The 18,815-nt window shown below is 38.2% G+C and overlaps 1 protein-coding gene across 1 annotated transcript; it reads left to right on the top strand.

The window, feature by feature from the left end:
* The first annotated feature begins 16,991 nt into the window (after positions 1 to 16,991).
* On the top strand, positions 16,992 to 18,790 carry LOC110948712 (zymogen granule membrane protein 16-like). The gene is made up of 5 exons (XM_022190394.2): positions 16,992 to 17,043; positions 17,187 to 17,313; positions 17,969 to 18,068; positions 18,347 to 18,436; positions 18,514 to 18,790. The coding sequence occupies exons 1-5, from the start codon at positions 16,992 to 16,994 to the stop codon at positions 18,634 to 18,636; spliced, it is 492 nt and encodes a 163-aa protein (XP_022046086.1). The 3' UTR covers positions 18,637 to 18,790.
* The last annotated feature ends 25 nt before the right edge of the window (positions 18,791 to 18,815 follow it).

Raw genomic sequence — 18,815 nt, 5'->3', positions numbered from 1 at the left:
GACACATGTCATAGTTTTGAAGTATATGACATTTGTAAATTGGCTAACTTATGGAGTCGCATGTACAAATATGTGGGTGAAAAGTCAAGCAGAGTTTTCAGTGTCCTGTAGTCCTGTTTGAGCTTCTGCCAACTCATTGATTCACACAGACTTGGTTTCAGTCCAAATCAGAGGTAACTAGAGGTGACCTCTTTTGGGTCTACATCTTAAATTGATGCTTAATTTCTCAGTAGTGTGGCCGTGAATATTTTCATTCAGTCTTCTTTCAGCTTTGTCACCACTACTTTACTTTCAGCTTAGATTCCCATTAAGAGGATGTGCGTCTTCTGCAGTTTGTGCTGAAACAACGCAAAAAGCTGATGATACCTTGAAAATGAATTCTCTGTGAGGGATGACACACATACTGAAATTAGTGAACTGGTGTTACTCATTTATCCAGGCACACATGCAAAACGTTGTGCCAAGCATAATTGAGCTTTATACCCAGTGTCCTGCCAGTTCTTTCTGTGCCGCTGCCATCTCACGTGGTTCACACACACCGGCAGGCCTTCAGTCCATCAGAGGTGAATGTCAATAAACTGTTTCTGTTCTCCACTAAAAATAAAATGCTTAGCCTATCAGTACCTCAGCAGTCATTGTTGTCAGATAAACTTATCAATGTTTATCATAGTTGCATGGTAATATACTATAGAATAAAACCATCTAAGAATCATCCAGAACAGTTTATTACACATGGTTGCATTACTGCTGACCTATGCAGAAGTCTGCTTGAAAGTTTAACTTCAATAATCATCTCTGCTTCAGATTCTGATTTTTAGGAGTTTGTGCATCCAAACTCCTGCTTGTAAATGAAGATGTACTCCTAGACGAAATCATAATTCTAATTCTGCCTATCGGCGGATTCTAAATCTACCTGGATTCTAATTTGGCCTGTGACATATACATGTGTTTACACATACACACACATATACATAATGTATACACACACACTACTGTTCAAAAGTTTGGGGTCACTTAGAAATATCCTCATTTTTGAAAGAAAAGCAGTTTTTTCAATGAAAATTACATGTAAGAATCAGAAATACAGTCTAGACATTGTTAATGTGGTAAATGACCATTCAGATTTTCAGTGGAATATCTCCATAGGGGTGCAGAGGAACATTTCCAGCAACCATCAATCCTGTGTTCTAATTCTGTTAGCTAATGGTGATCAAAGGCTAACTGATGATTAGAAAACCCTTGTGCTATTATGTTAGCACATGAATAATAGTGTGAATTTTCATGGAAAACATGGGATTGTCTGCGTGACTCCAAATCTTTGAATGATAGCGTACATACAGAATCCAACACTGATAGACAATATTCTATCAAAAACAAGTGACACTGATGACTGGTAGCTAAAGAAACATTTAGAATAAATCTCCCGCAATCTAAGTCTCTCTGTGTGGGACACAGTCATCCGATGTAGTCTTTAAAATTATCTTTGCTATTGCATCCAGTTACACATGTGAAAACGTGCCTAACAAGTTTCATAGATCAAAGTTTCTTCCCATACTTGAGGGTAAAAGTCAGTGTTTCCTGCGAGTTCTTTTCTGTGCTGCTGTCTCATGTGCTTCTGGGCAGGGTTTCAATCCATATCAGAAGTGACCTGTTTCTGCTCCACATCTAAATGCAACCCCTAAGTTATCAGTGTTGTTGCAGTGTTTGTTCTCAGTTTATATTTACAGATGTTTATCTCAGATTAATGAAAATATGTCACAGAGGAAAGTCAGCTAAGAAACCTCTAGCAGTTCTTTAATGCAGTTGCATTTCAGCTGATCTATGCAAACGTCTTCTTGCAATGCAACTTGTATGCTTGGGTTTCAGATTTGCACAATTTATTTAACCTTTATTTTACCAGAAAGTCCCATAAGATTAAAAATCTCTTTTCCAAGGGAAATATCTTTTTAGAAGTGTATGCATCCAAATCCCTGTTTGTAAATGAAGATGTGTATCTCCTGCACATCATCCAAAATGCTTCCATACTGGAGCTTTAAATTCAGTGTTTCCTGTAGTCCTTTCTGTGCTGCTGTCTCACTGGCGTCACACACATTGGCAGGTCTTCGGTTCATATCAGAAGTGATTGGACGTGACCTGTTTCTGTTCTACATCTAATTATAGTACCTAACTTATCAGTAATGTTGCTGGGATTGTTCTCAGTTTAAACCAACAGGTGTTTATTAGAGGTAAATGTTAATGTCATAGAATACAACCCATCAAACATCTGGGGCACTTCATTACTTTTTGTGTCATTCCTGCATGATTTTCAGCTTTACATAGCTCTGAATAGTATCTTTTTTTTGCTGTGTTTAGTTTGTTAGTTATATTTAAGTTATTGTGCAAATGCTAAGAAGACTACCGTGTGTGTGTGTTTAGACAAACTGTGCAACAATGTACTGGTTATATCACAAGGAAATTTACTTCTAATTTAGTTTTATTTGTATTTTATCTTTAAATCAAGCACATTGGATGTAACATTGAGTTCATAGTTTCTTTTTAATAGTACTGTTCATAACACATATGTTTACAAACTTTGTAAACCTAAGTACTTCCACGTAAAGGTCAAAGCACAACCACAGGGGTGGTCAGGATGTTAAAGGTTAAAAGGGACACATTTTCCCCTGCTCTGTGTCACACTAAAGCTTTATGACCTAAGTAATGGAAGTGTTACAATTTACCAGGATATTGACAAAAATCATGCTTGTATCACAGCAGATCAGTAATAAATTCATCATAGTTTAAAAAGATTTTGAATGTCTGAGTGTAATTAGTATCAAAATCAGTGTATATACTTGCATTTTACTATATCAGAGACTAAAAAATTGTATTGATGTACTAATTAAAAACCACGGACATCTTACATAAAGCTGCCACTTGTGCACACTCATCAAACAGGAATAGTTACTTGCGATATTGTTCTAAGCAAAAATGAATATGAGAAGATGTCCCCCGATGACCCCAATTTTACCTCCTTGTTTCATGGACTATTTAGGAGTTTGTGCATCCAAACCCCTGTTTGTAAAGTAAGATGTATCTCTGCTGCAGATTGTGCTGGAAAACTGACCTGAAACATCAAATTGAACAAAAACTTGATGTTGCATGTTTTCTCAGACAAGAGAAAAAATTTATTTGCAGAACACAAGACTGATGAAGTTCATCCATCCCTCATCTATACATCACTTAATCCTCATTGGGGTCATGGGGGGCTGGAGTCTATCCCAGCTGACTTAGGGTGAAGGCAAGTCACCAGTCTATCACAGGACTGCATATACAGACAAACAATCACACTCACAGTCACGTCTACAGTCAATTTAGATTTACCAATTAACCTCAGCATGTTTTTGGACTGTGAGAGGAAGCTGGAGTACCCAGAGAAAACCCACACATGCACAAGGAGAACATGCAAACTGGGAAGGTCAGGATGTGAACCAGGGACCTTCTAGCTTCATGGCAAGAGTTTTAACTACCAAGTCACTGTGCAGTCCCTTGCAAAGTCTTTTATTAATATCATAAACACAAGCAACACTGATAAGACTGGCAGATGCAGCTCTATGGTGGCTCAGGTAGCTCAAGTAATGTCACTATTATTGTAAATAATATCATACACTAAAATATACATGGAGTTGAAGAAATGTGGATAACAGCTTATTTAAAGATGCTTTTGTTTGCCTTCCTCTTGATTCCACTTGTTTTTCAGCAAAATACCTTGTGATTATTGTCTTAAAATAGGAACAACAGTATTTTCACAAGCAGCAGTTAAGTAATCTTTTTGACTGAGAAAAAACACTTTCTCTCGGTTATGAAACCCATCCTAAGAATAGAGCAGAATTACCCAGAGACTCACTAAGATTAAAGCAACTTTGTGGAGGAGAGCAGCTGTTTCGTAATTGAGCTCCACACTCAGGTTGTATCAACAACTTTGATAATATGATTACTTAAAGAATTTTCAGGAACTGTAATACTGCCAGTAACAGCATTGTTTTTAAGATTGTGTTACGGCTGGTGGCTGGGGAACCCAAGCGCAGACTCACACAAACTGGCAGACACGTGGATAATTGAAAGTGATTTATTAACTAAAAAACTACTACATTACGGGGAACAGAGATCTATAAACCAGACAGCATTGATTAAACAGAACTACGGAGAGGTACACACAAAGGGAAACTAACCACCGAGGGAGCAAACAGGCAATCCAAGACATACAGGAACACAACAGAGTCCAAGAGGGGAGAATTCACAGAGGGAGGAAGCAAAGTGTCCATAAACTGAAGCAATCTAGAGGTGGTAGGTTTTGGTGGGGGAACTGAATCTGTGACAGCATGTGAGTCAATAATCCGGCGGAGACTGAGAGAAGGCACAGAGTTTATATAGCTGAGGTGGGGGACAGGGGAGAAGTGTTTTAGCTGATTACTGCAGCTGATACTTACAGCAGCAATCAGCAGGTAGAGGGGTGAGTGACTGGGAGAAAGAGACAGGAAGGAGAGATGACAACAGACAGAGGGAGCCAAAGAAAAACAAGTCAAAACACACACAGATGAGCCATAATGGGGAAGGGAAGGAAAAAGGAGGAAGAAGGGCAGGATCATAACAGACTGAGAATTGTTTTATAGTTTGCAATCAAGTGCGGCATTGTGATAAGTGAATAAACAAGTGAATACACAAATAAAAAAGTTAAATGCCTGTATTCAGTAATGTACACTACCAATCAAAAGTTTGGACACACCTTCTCATTTCAGTGCTTTTTATTTATTTATACTATTTTCTACATTGTAGGTCAGTACTGAAGATTAGCACTTTTTTTGTTTACAACATAATTCCGTATTATTCTTTTATGTGTCTTCAGTATTAATCGACAATGTAGAAAATAATTAAATGAAAACCATTGAATGAGGAGATATGTCCAAACTTTTGACCAGTAGGGAATATTCTACAGTGTATATTTCATAAAATGTTTCATGCTTGATAGTTTTCCTTCAGTCCAGTTTAAGGTTGCAAAACAATAGTTTTCTCACATGAAATGTCACATAAAGCCATCATTTTAGTTTAGGTTTAGTTTAGGGTTTGATCTAAGAGTTTCAGGAAGTGTTTAAGTGATTAGCAACAGTCAAAATGGTAAAAACCATATAACAGCCACCTTTTTTTGTCAAGAACACCTTGACAGGACTGACTCAGGGGCAAATGAATTATGGCTGATTTCCATTTAGCAGATTCACTTTCAAGGCTCTGGTTCTGTGCATGTTTCTCACAGTAACAAAATGACATGGAAAACTAGGGCACCTGAGCAGAGCCAACATTAAAGTTCTTAGTATCTGCACATTCACCACTATGTCAAGTTCAAAGTCTGCTAAGTGACACCGACAGACAAAGATAAATGGTCATTTATGAAAGCTTTACCGAAAATCAGCAGAAATGAAGGATAGACTTAACTAAGGGAGAGAAATGATTTTATTGTATCAGTATGGGAAATTTAGCAGTTTCAACCCAAAATGTTGAACCAAACAGGGTATCAGTCATGACAAATTATCAGCTCTGTTTTTAACCACATACAACCACATGCTGCAAAAGTGCCAAAGAGACTAAATTCCTGAACTGATGTGACAAACACAGAATTTTATTGCCATTATCAGGTGTAGCAGATCAGAGACAGATTAAGCCACACATACATGCCCTTAGAGATGAAGGATTACCAAATGTATTAATTTATACTACAATGTCTGTCTTGAATCACACAAAAAATGTGATTCTTATCCCCGCAGCTGCACAGGGCAACAGGCTGGTGACTCACTGGCGACCGTCAGAGTGAAGCTGCTGCAGCTTTGTGTCAGAAACAGAGACGTCGTGATTCAGCATCTGACCGAGTTTCCTCCAGGAGGCCTTTCTTTTAAAGACCACAAACACACTTAAGAGACCATATAGATCATCTGACCACAGGATTCTCCAGGAGAAGCTGGAAATTGATGCTGAGGAGAGAAATGTCTGAACTTTCTTGCTTAGCTTGCTGCTATTGATGCGACTCCAGATATACTTTAGAAAAACATTAGAGGAATCATTCATCCTATTCATGCAGGCTGTGAAGTTGCAGTTACAATCAAAATAACTACGAACATCATCATTGATTATCTATTTAAATAATGTAACTGACTGAATTGATGCTTTAATATGTGTGAAATAAAACCAGTTCACTGCTTGATTTCTTGGATTATCAAGTAGCTTGCACTGTTTAAAGCTACTTAGAAGCTTGTGCTCTAAGAAAGATCACGGAAAGGCGGGGATCATCTAGCAGCAAGGCCATAATGCCAACCAATATTCCACCGTGTAGCCCACTGATTTTGAATGACTAATTCTGTTACAGGGACTTGATGTTTGCATATAGTTTATTATTGCCTATCTGATAACAGGTCAGCACTTTGGCCAACTCGGGTTGTTTTAAAATGAGATGTACTGTATATATAATTAGGTTTTTAGTATTCTTTTGCTTTGCCAGTGGGTTTCAGAAACAACTTAGGAGAAGAAATAAGTTTTAAAATTACAGAAATCAAATGAGCAATGTCATTCCAAGAAGGAAGCTGCAGAGGTTGCGATCAGAAGCTCAGCAAACAGTAGTGACTCAAACTACACGAGCAGGCCACTTCCTGTGACAGTTGTAATTGACCACAAAACTGTGTTCATGATTTGAGCGTTCAGTAAATGGACTTTTACTTTTGAGGATTGTATATAATTTAGTCAGATCTTCTGCAGGAAGACATTAACAGCTAGTGAGCAACAATAAAGAAAAACTACTGAGACATAACTCATTGAAACATTTATTTTATGTTGATCAGTGGATAAACTGTTCTTCAGAAGCTCAATGAGGCCCTCTACTGGAGAGACAAGCGACTGACACAACTGTCTAAGAGGAATGTTTACTGAGATTAACTGAGTTCATACAGTCATCAAAACATGACCAGAAATAGAATAAACCAGATGTTAATGGCTGTGTGTTGAGTTATTCTGAGGGGACAGTAAATTTACACTGTCATACAAGCTGTACACCATCTACTTTACTACTTTATATTGTATCAAAATGTAATTTCTTCATTGTTGTCCCATGAAAAGATACACTAAAACTGTTGCAGAAATGTTAGGGGTGTCCTCAGTTTTGTGAAATACTGTATAAGCAACTATTTAAAAAAGGCAAAAATGCGTCCTATTGTGACCCTTGAATCTTGGGCAGGTTTAATTGCTCAAAAACCTTTTTCATTTCAAAAAAGTAAAACATTGTCTCAGCCAGTGCAAACCTCCTCTGGTTTCAACACCTTCTTGCAGAATATAAAGGTGAACGAGGAAGAAACATGCACAGCAGTTAAATTGTTCGCAGTTAAATCACAGCTTTTGAAGGGTCAAACAGTCCCAAGAAGAATGGAGCAAAGTTTTTCATTTAATTTCACAGTTGATGCACATGTCTGAGGCCTTATTAATAAAGTCAGTAATGTTTTCTACATTATTGTAAAATCAGTTTTAGACATAGAGAGAAAATTTTGCAAAAAAGTTCTTCCAGAAATGCTTACCAAGTAAATGTCTCCAGGACCACATTTGTCATAATGCCAAAGATGGATAGACTCACAAGGTGAAAATTATACCTGCTCCACTGTCACAGCCAGTAATGACCCAAGAAGATAGTTTAAGGAGCACAGGTGTCAAAATCTGATCCCAATACTACAAAAGGCAACACAAGTCTGGAAAAAAAGGAATTAAATCACACATATAGTTGTTTCCAAATATACCAAGTATTTCTTTGAGCTGTTAACTAAGTGAATCTATGACGCTGTTCTTTTGTGTTAACTTTCAAACAAACATGTTTATTTTGATTCCTCTCAAAAACATAAAAAAACTAATAAAAAAGAAAAATATAACTGTAATTGTACTTGTTTGAAGGTAAGAACAGCAGAATCAATTAAAAAGAAAGCAACAAATTATATTATTCCTGTGTGTTTCTGCGTCACTGAACAAACATAACTTCATCACATTCTAGCTGTCGTTGTTCAACAGACAGTTCATTTCATGCAGTTTGTTGGTTGAAAAAAAGTTCTTAAATTTAAGTAACTCTAAAAGGTTAATGCAAACAGTTGTGTTGTTTTCTTATTTGTATTTATTTTTCAAACATTGCTTTCTCGAGTGGATGGAGCTCAGTGTTACAGTGAAATAGTTTAATTAACAGAATGTTTCATGACTATCCAACTATTACATGTTTATGGGTCAGTCAGTGAGTCAGTCATCTCAGATTTAGTTGAGAGTTGACTTATTTGTTACTTTAGACCCAAAACTAAGTTCTCTCAAAATATTTTTGGCTGAATTTGAGAATTGAGAAAACTTTCACACCCATGATAATGAGTGGAGGAAATTCTCAGGAACCATTCTCATGTCTCTGTTGGTCTTTATGCCAAGTTTGTATTATCCTTTTATTCATATTAAGCTTTTGTTTGTCATCTCCTACCCATAGTAGTTGCAGTTGGGATGGATAACAACTAGTCCAAATACTATATAGAGGAGATGACCACAAACGTTCATTACAGACAGTATTTAGTAAAAAAGCTTATTATATATGATTAGCTTGGGAACCCACTGCAGACTCAAATTTGGAACTGTTGCTACAAGGGCTTTTCAAAAAATATCCTAGTTTTGCTCAGGACATTCACCTGTCCAATTTGGACATTTTCACTTAGGGGTGTACTCACTTTTGTTGCCAGCGGTTTAGACATTAAAAGAGTAACATCTATAGAAGCTGTTATGTCAAAGTCCCATTACTGGAATGTAGTTAAGAGCAGAACTGTTGCATCATGGGTCAGAACTAACATGGCCACAGAGGAAAAAGATGAGAGAGGAAGTGACCTACTTGCGTGGTTTCAGTCACTTCAGCCTTAAGTTTCTGAACACAACTTGAGGCATTGACTGCAGTTTTGTGGGTTCTCTGAAACTTTCCGAAAGTGACATTTTACACCCACTTTACGTGATGATCAGGAGGTACATACAGTTTGAAGCTTTCATCCTTGACGCAACATTTCTCCTACTTTCTCTGATTACATAATTCTATGCTCCACTCACTCACTACCTTTTTTCACTGCTTTACACAGAACTATGTCACTTTATGCAGAAACTGGTATTTTAAAAAGCATAGTCTCTATGTGTGTCAGGATAATGTTGCAGCTACAGCCAATGTGACCAAGTACAAGCTACAAATTGAGCCTAATTTATTTATTTCTCTTTCCAAATATTCTCCTTTGAGGCAAAATTTTAAAAAGTTCTGCTGTTTTACATCTCTGACACTTAAAAGGACACTGACCACGTTAACATGAGACCTTTTATTCCTCTTTAATTCGGAATTAAAGTTAATTCCGCTTTAAAATCTCCTTGTAAACACTTAATTCTGAATTAAAAAGTTAATTCCGAATAAACTTAATTCTGAATAAACTAATTCCTGTGTATGTTCCATTCATGTATACAGTTAATTCCACTTTAGTTAATTCCGGTCATTCTGCGCATGCTTGACTCCTCACGTGGCGATGACGTAGCGATGTACACGTTCTGCAACCTTACTGACGTGAGCACATTCTTGCAACTTCAACAGAAGTAGTACGCCATTGTCAAGCTGCTGTTTCAAAACGACAATAGAAAGCAAAGCAAAAAGCGTGCTTATTAGTTGTTCCTCCGTGTTGTTGGGGAAAAAATGCCGTGACAAATGGAGTTTGATTTCTTCCGGTCAACAGGGATACATCACGTCCACTCCCTGTCCAATCAGAATCCTTTCCAATGCCAAAGCGTTTCAGTGGAATTAAGGAAGGGGAATAAACGTGCGGTCCATGTAAACTTTAATTCGGAATTAATATTTCCATGTAAACGCAAAGCACAAAACTGTAATTCCGAATGAGTTAATTCCAAATTAATAATTCTGAATTAAAAAACTTCATGTAAACGTGGCCAATGTGATACTGCCTTTACTACCTCAGCAGCAACACTCTTACTGTTACTGGCAGCAGGCCTGCCACTGCACATTATCTGTTGCTTTCGCCCACCCGTCTTTTTGTGTTTTTTCTGTCTCTTGCTCTTTTTTTAAATGTGCCACTCTTTGCCCTCCTAATTGCCCATTGGGGATAAATAAAATCTTTTTCTGATGATTCTGATTAACTACAAGATCTTCCACAGACAAGAAAAACAGGCCTTACTTGCAGAGACAGTAACCAGCTGAAATCACTCCCATGTTATTTGTTCTCAGAATGTGAAGCTGAGATTGTCTGACCAGGAGGTGGAGATCACTGCTCACAGTTACAGATCTCACAAAGGACAAAAAAAGCATTGATTACAGCTCTTCAATCAAACCTGCTTTTCAACTATTTCACCTTTGGAGAGAGTTTAGTTTATTGGTTTTAGTGTGAGCTAGGAAATGATGCTTAGATATATTTATTGCTGGGTTTAAAAAAAAAACATAGCAGTTTTGCATTTAAATATTCACAGTTATAATCGTTAATAGTAGAGCGTTTATATCAAGATTTTAATGTCCAAAAACTGGAAGTGTATAATAGCTAAACCAGATCTATCTATTCCTTTTGTATATAAAAATGCTGCTGTCATATAATAATAAAAGTAATAGTAATAACTAATAATAATAACAGTATTAATAATAGTAATAATAATATTAGTAACAGTCTAAGTCGAACACGCATTACAAAGCAGGCAAAAAGAAATGAAAAAAAATTAAATAAAACAATAAAGTAAGGTTTGAAGCACATAACATCTAATACAGTACAGGGAGCGCTGACAAAAACAGAAGTAGATGTATGGCAGAAGCTGATGTTGTTCTACATCAGCAACAATAACATCTGAAAGGATGTTACTTGTAAAACCTCAAATAGTGATGAGTTACTTTGCATGCCTTCCATTCCCAGTGACCTCCTCTGCATGGCAATTTACCACCAAGAACATCTCAAGGAGCACGCAAAATAGCCAGAAAAAGAACCATCATCCAAATGATGCACTCAAACTAGCCTGATCCCCAGTGAAACCACCCACAATGCAAAGGATACACTGCCAAAGTCTTGGTGTCACCCAAAGAGGTCTCATGTCCACCATTAAGAGGTCAGAGATGTTCTGGTGACACAAGTGGTTTTGATCAATGTATACAAAAGAAGTTTTTTATGCTGCTTCTTTTTTTTTTAGCAAAAGTTTTTAGTTAAAGCTGTAGTCTCGTGAGGTGACACAAAAAATGACATTGCAGCCGCCGTCATCAGAAACTAAAGTGAGTGTGAGTCTTTCCTTATCTGCTGGTAAATCACAATGTTTGAAATGTCAGAATCTCGTCAGATCAGTTAATTGAATGTGATCAGTTTGTTGTCATATGCAAAATGTGATTCATTATTTGCAGTTGTTTTATAACCAGCTTATTATTCCCCCATTTCTGCAAAAAATAAAAACAAAAAAACATTCTGTGTAGTTTACAATTTACCAAAGAAACAGACAGATTACATGTGTATGTCTGACTTTGACTTATCTTAACAAACCAGAAAGTGCAGTTCAGCCAGGTTATGTCACCAGTTCCACTACAGTAATCCATTGTGCTGTTCCAGTGCATCTTTGTGGGAAATTTCATCAATGCTTTTTGGTTTGATGTTCAGCCAACAAAAATAAAAACATGGGAGTGGATTCTAAATACAGTTCAAACCTGACTTGCGGGTCTGTTAATACACAAACAAACAAGAGCAATCCGAGATTTCTGACCTCCGCCAAGGGAAGATCCATCCATCCATCCATTCTCTACACACCGCTTTATATTCATTAGGGTCGCGGGGGGTGCTGGAGCCTATCTCAGCTGACTCGGGCGAAGGCAGGGGACACCCTGGACAGGTCGCCAGTCTGTCACAGGGCTACATACACAGACAAACAATCACACTCACATTCATACCTACGGGCAATTTAGAGTTATCAATTAACGTTAGCATATTTTTGAACTGTGGGAGGAAGCCGGAGTGCCCGGAGAAAACCCACGCATGCACAGGGAGAACATGCAAACTCCATGCAGAAAGATCCCAGGCCCACCCCGGGATTCGAACCAGGGATCTTCTTGCTGCAAGGCAAAGTGCTAACCACTTACACCACTGTGCAGCCCAAGGGAAGATGTGGATGGTAAAGTTGGAAAATATAAATCCGGATCAACACAAAATTTGAATGGAGTCTTCCCTGCGCCAAGATCCACCTCTGGTGAAAATTTCATGAAGATCCGACAAGTAGTTTCGGAGAAATCCTGTCCACAGACACGCACACAGACAGACAAATAAATAAACGGACCCGATCGCATAACCTCCTTGGCGGAGGTAACAAGCACTTAAATATGGTTTGTTGTTAATTTGCATGACATCACCTCTGCTGGAAGGTGTCCTGTTGAAGGGAAATTACCTAAGACATTACAATAGGATGTGAATGTGAGTGTGATTGTTTGTCCCTGTATGTAGCCCTGTGGTAGACTGGTGACCTGTCCAGAGTGTCTCCTGCCTTTGTTATGAGTCGGCTGGGATAGACTCCAGCCCCCCGTGATCCTGTTGAGGATTGAGCAGTGTATGGAGAATGGATGGATGGATGGATGGATGGATGGATGGATGGATGGATTACAATGAGATGCTTCAATAGAAAACATGATTTAGGGAATTTGCATCTGTCATTGCATATGTGACTGTATTGTTGTTGTCATATTCTACAGTTCTAACAGTGATTTGAACTAACCCTTGTTTGCTGGAGCCTATCCCAGCTGACTCGGGGAAGGCAGGGGACACCCAGGTCACCAGTCTGTCACAGGGCTACATATACAGACAAACAATCACGCTCACATTCTGACCTACGTGCAATTTAAAGTGACCAATTAACCTCAGCATATTTTTGGGCTGTGGGAGGAAGCCGGAGTACACGGAGAAAACCCACGCATGCACAGGGCAACCCAGTTGCAACCCAGTCTCATGGCCAAATGTGAAATACCTACGTTTGTCCACAGAACAAAACATAACAGTCTCACAATAAAGGTCTAAAAATTGTAAAATGTTTACTTTTTTTCTCCCTATTATTTTCTATTGGCCTGACGACAGGTCACGTGACTGCTTGCTGCAGGCCTACATGGAGTAAAAACAATAGGCAAAAAAGTATATAAGTCTGTACACAACAACATATCTAAATCATGCTATTAAATTAAGCACAAAGAACAGAAGTAGCCAATATTCTGGAGACCAAAGTTATTTAATTTGATCAGTATAACATTGTTTAGTAACATTTCAATTATGTGAGAGCAGTCCTAAAGAATTGCCTGAAATCCCAATCATAAAATGGGTTTGGAGGAAGAACATAGATGCTAATCTCTCTCTCTCTCTCTCTATATATATATATATATATATATATATCTATCTATATATATATATATATATATATATATATACACACACACACACACGAGCTAGGCTTTATAACTACTATTGGTAGTATTGGTGGTATTAATAGTAATGCGACTACTAGTAGCAGTAGTAATACACCAACTACTGCTGCTGATACTGTCACTGCTACTACAACTTGTAATACTATTACAAATGCTGACACTTCTACTACTCTAACGGCTATTTATACTGCTACTGCTGCTTGAACTTTTGGTATTACTATTACTGCTGCGTGTACTTTTAGTATTACTACTACTACTACTTGTACAGCTATACTACAGCTACTAATAATCGTCTGGTGTTTGGTTGTCCAGCTGTTAGCTTGCGTTAGTGTTTTGCTAGCGGCTAACTGGTTAGCGCTCATAGACTCTGAACAAGATTTAACAATGAAAAAAGAACCAAAAAAAATTCTTACCTATGGAAAGTTATTCCAAGTTTCCTTGTCTCCAACATTCGACGTAGTGTGCAATTAAATGCAGCGCAATGAGCCGGCATTGTTTAAAATGCCGTAAAATGCTAGCCTAGCCATGCTACACCCATGTTTCTGACGGCACAAGGGTCTAGGGAAGCTCGACAGGGAGGGAGGCGGGCTAAAAGGTTGTCTATCAAATCCCTCTGCAGCAATTGGGTAGGTATACAACCAATCAACACAACGAATAGGCTGACATAGTTCCGTGAGGACCGGCGGATTGTGGCTAAGTCCCATTAGCTTCCCAACCAGCGGAGCCGCGGAACCAACTGGGATATTAAGGATTTGCCATATCCCGTCGGCATAAGTCCAAATATGTCTTTCTTCTCAATGAAACACTTCAGTGCCGTCCTTTGTTTATCTTTCAAGTTGAATTTTAGCTTCAAATCTTTAAGGGCTGTGGCCAAAGCCGAGTCGAAAGATCACTGTTTATTGTGCGCTGGTTGTTTCTATCAGAATCGTCACGCCTCTGTCGTCACTTAGTTACGCCCGCCTTCTGACTCTACACTTCATGGTGATTGGTCCGGCCAGTTTTAGGAGAATCCAGCCTCGAGCCTTATGGAGGGTAACTAGACCCTCCCTGGCAGAGAATTAAATTCGTTGCCGTGGGTTGTCTAGCGCGGCTAGGCTAGTAAAATGCAGAAGGGGCCAGAACGAGGGAGGGTCCGTGACGTCACTTTCCTGCGCCACTTGAGAATGCATTTGCATTTGAATTATGAGACACTTTTTGCGGGGCGAACACGAAAATGAAAAAGCATTTCTGAGTTTGCTTTTGCTTTTTCGTTTAGTCACAGAATGAGCAGTGTTGAAGAAGAAAATGAAATTGCATTTTGGAATATTGCTTTTTCATTTCATTTTTGAGTCAAATAGTGCAGCAATGACTTTGAAATGCAAAAGCATTTCTGCTAATGCTTTTGCATTTTCGAATTTGACATTTCAAATTGAATTTTGTTACCTTTTTGCTGGTGAATGTTTTGAAAATGAAAAAGCATTTCTGAGTTTGCTTTTGCTTTTTCATTTAGTCACAGAATGAGCAGTGTTGAAGAAGAAAATGAAATTGCATTTTGGAATATTGCTTTATAACTTTATTTTTGAGTCAAAAAGTGCAGCCATGACTTTGAAATACAAAAGCATTTCTGCTGATGCTTTTGAATTTGAGTTTTGAGTCACATTCGCTTCCATATAAAACCGCCCCTGATGGTACATGTCAAAGTATGTAAAGAATTTTTTTCTGCTACATCTGTACAGCTTCACCTAAAGGTGATTCTTTTCCAAATAGTTTCTAAAGCTAAAAATGAACTAAATTATGTTATTTTAATGTTTGGGGAAAATCAACATTTGAGCATTAATTTTTCTGTGACAACTTGGAAGTTTATCTTTTGATGAATAGACCTGATAGCTGTAAAATGGGCTTTGAGGTGTTATTGCCTAGCCGACTACACTGCTCATCCAAAAAAAGTCACACATGCTAATATTTCGTTAGACCACCTTTAGCTTTGAAAACGGCACACATTTCTCTAGACATCGTCCTGATAAGCTTCTGCAATGTCACAGCATTTATTTCTGTCCAGAGTTGCCTTCATTTTCTACCAAGATCTTATATTGATGATGTGAGAGTCGGACCGAGAGTCTTCTCCAGCACATCCCAAAGATTCTCAATGGGGCTGAAGTCTGGACTCTGTGGAGGACAATCCATGAGTAAAAATGAAGTCACATGCTTCCTGAATCACTCATTCACAATGTGAGCCCCATGAATCCTGACATCGTCGTCTTGGAACATGTCCATGACATCAGTGAAGAAAAACTTGGTACTTTTTTAGTATACTTACACAGTCAGCTGACCTCATTCTTTGGGAACATAACGTTATTGAACCTGACCAACCCCAGATCATAACCCTAACCCCCACAGGCTTGTAGGCAGTAGCCATGATGAGTCCATCACTTCATCCACCTCTCTTCTTACTTTGATGTACCCATTACTTTGGAACTGGGTAAATCTGGACTCATCAGATCACATGACCGAGTGCATTTCTTCTTCGAAGACGATGGTTCACCACCTTCCTTCAGGTTTTCACTCTTTGATGCGCAGTGTGGGTCAGGAGATACACATTTTCCATTGGATTTGGGTTACTTTTGACCCATTTTGTGCATCAATGATAGTAATACATTAGACGGTTCTTAACCCGATTTCAGTTGTTTCAGAAATCTCCTTAGTTGTTTTCTTTGCTTGAATCAGGCCAATTATTTGACCCTTCTGAAACAGATTAGCATCCTTTCTACGACCACAGGATATGTCTTCCAACATAGTTGTGTAAGAAATGAGAAGCTCCTCACTGCATCAGCTAGGGTTAAATAAGTTGTTGCAGCTGAAACGTATTCTTCAATGCAGTAATTGTGCTATAAAAATGCTGTAGTTCCGACTGGACTTCTCACAAGTGTGGAGCAAAAATATGCTGCTGAACTTGATGATGAGCTTCAAAAATGTTCTCTTCCTGGATCCTTTTTTTCAGTTCCTGGAATCACAACCTCAAAATAAAATAGGAATGTTAAGGTGTGCCTCTGTGTGTGTGTGTGTGTGTGTGTGTGTGTGTGTGTGTGTGTGTGTGTGTGTGTGTGTGTGTGTGTGTGTGTGTGTGTGTGTGTGTGCGTGTGCGTGTGCGTGTGCGTGCACATGGTGCATGTCTGTGTGTATCTATGGTTGTTATGTGCAAATATAAGTGCCGCTGACACAGTGTCACTTCATCCTCTGTTCAGGACTCAGGCTGGTTTCAGGAGATCAGACTTCTGGTGAGTTCGTCTGTATCTGGAGGTTTTAAGATCGCAGCTTTTGAATCCTTAAAGAAAAAGCTGCTCCTTATTGAAGAATTTAAACTTTTTTTTTCCAAATATTGATGTTTTTAATTCTATTTTACCACTACTGACATTGTCTTGAGGTCATATAAAGGCTGTTGACTGACTCCTTCAGATTGTTTTATGTGTGAGAAACTTTCCATAGATGAAAAAGATGCTATTTTTTAAACTTCTGTTTCAGTGTCGCGAGAATGTTTTCGCTCTCGCTCATTGTCCTGCTCTGTGCCAGCTGCCTGGCAAAATGTAAGAAAACCCATCTATTGCATGCTGTGTACATTAATTTGTCTTCTTAAAACTAACACCAAACTCCTGTTAAGATCTTTATATTTTAATAGTTGAGTCCAGATGCCATTTTCATCCTAATATCTTTTTTTTAACCTCTGCAGCTCTGGAGGTGAAGTACTCCTTCTCTAAAGCTGTTGGAGGAGGCAGCGGCACTTCGTTCTCCACAGAGGGACCGGGAGGGATCAGAGCAGTCAGGGTCTGGGAGATTTCCAGTGCTTACATTACAGGGTCAGTCTCCCTCTCTCTTGTCAACATGTGCTATAGACTAGAAGTCACAAAAGGTGAAGGATGGTCTGAAAAGTCCTCAACTCAAGTTTTTGATGAATTTCTGCTCAGGATTGCAGCCACCGTAACAGTGGTGATCAGTGTTCAGTCAGTAGCCAGACTGGCCGGTATAAATCAGACATGCTATTGTATGTTTTTTCTCTCTTTTTTTTTTAAATTGTGTAATATGGAATCAGTCCATCCTTTGGTAAATATGCTGAGCATGTTTTACTAACAGTGACATTGCTTCATTTATATATCATGCAGATGTGTTAATGTGTGGCTGTCATGCAGCACATCTGTGTGTGTAGACCACATATATGTCATGTTTTGAAAGATATTTAATTGAACTGTGAACTGTAAACATTTTAAATGATTTACAGGCACTCAAAGACTTGAAATTATTTGTCAGTTCAGTTGTGATATCTTTGCAGCTCCTTAGTTTGTTGAATTTGAATTCATACTTATTCCTCAACGGAATAATGCCACAATCCCTGCACTAGTTAACTCAATTTCAAAATTTTCTATTGTTTATTACTTATTGTTTGATCAGTCATTTTTCATACACAAATATATTTATATTTGGTGGGCAACTCTGTGTTTCCTCTGCCTATTCCAGTATTCAGCTGAAGAATAGCAGCCATTGGTCGCCTTTGGTCGGCAAAAAAGTTGGGACAGCGCTTGAGATTAACCTGTTTGATGGAGAAACCATTTCTCAGGTCAGAGGTGTTATTGATACTAAAAACATCAGTTTCATATTATTCTCACCTAATAACTCTGACAAGTCATTGTGCTTTATTTAAGTTTCATTAATTCATGTAATAATTTTAAACAATCTTAAGTTGATATTTGGCATTTATAGATGTTTTAGCTCTTTTAAAAAATATATCATTGGATGTATTCTTTAGGTCCAGATTATTGTGTGCTCTAATTTGTATTAGACATTATTCTTAAATAGTTTAGAATCTGTTTGTTCATGCTGCCTTGTATGTTTCAGATCTCTGGTAAATATCACACCAACTACATATACCAAGTGATATTCGTGACTTCAAGAGGACGTCTCCTGGTTGCCGGCCAGCCAACACAGGTCTTTACCGGTTCTCTGTTGCAGTTATCAACGCTTATATGAATGGTTGTGTATTAACTTTTAGTCCTGTGTTTCAGAGCTCCTTCAACTTCTACCCACATCACCCGAAGGCAGAGCTCAAGATGCTGAGTGGCCGTTTTAATGGACATGGGATTACTTCACTGGCAGCTCACTGGGCAGCTGCTTACAGCAAAAAATAATAAATGACATTTGATACTCAACCTGTTTGCTTCAGTCAGGAAATGATTACTGCAACTTAAATATGCTACATCATACTTTAATTATACATGTCTCTTAAATGATTTTTACACAATAAAAAATGCATTAATGATGAAAGCTTAAAATATATTGAATTTTTTGATTCTTTGTGCAATGAAAT

Source organism: Acanthochromis polyacanthus, chromosome 12 (genome assembly GCF_021347895.1).
Source record: "Acanthochromis polyacanthus isolate Apoly-LR-REF ecotype Palm Island chromosome 12, KAUST_Apoly_ChrSc, whole genome shotgun sequence".
Classification (NCBI taxonomy): Eukaryota; Metazoa; Chordata; class Actinopteri; family Pomacentridae; genus Acanthochromis; species Acanthochromis polyacanthus.
This window is presented reverse-complemented; position numbering and strand designations above follow the sequence as displayed.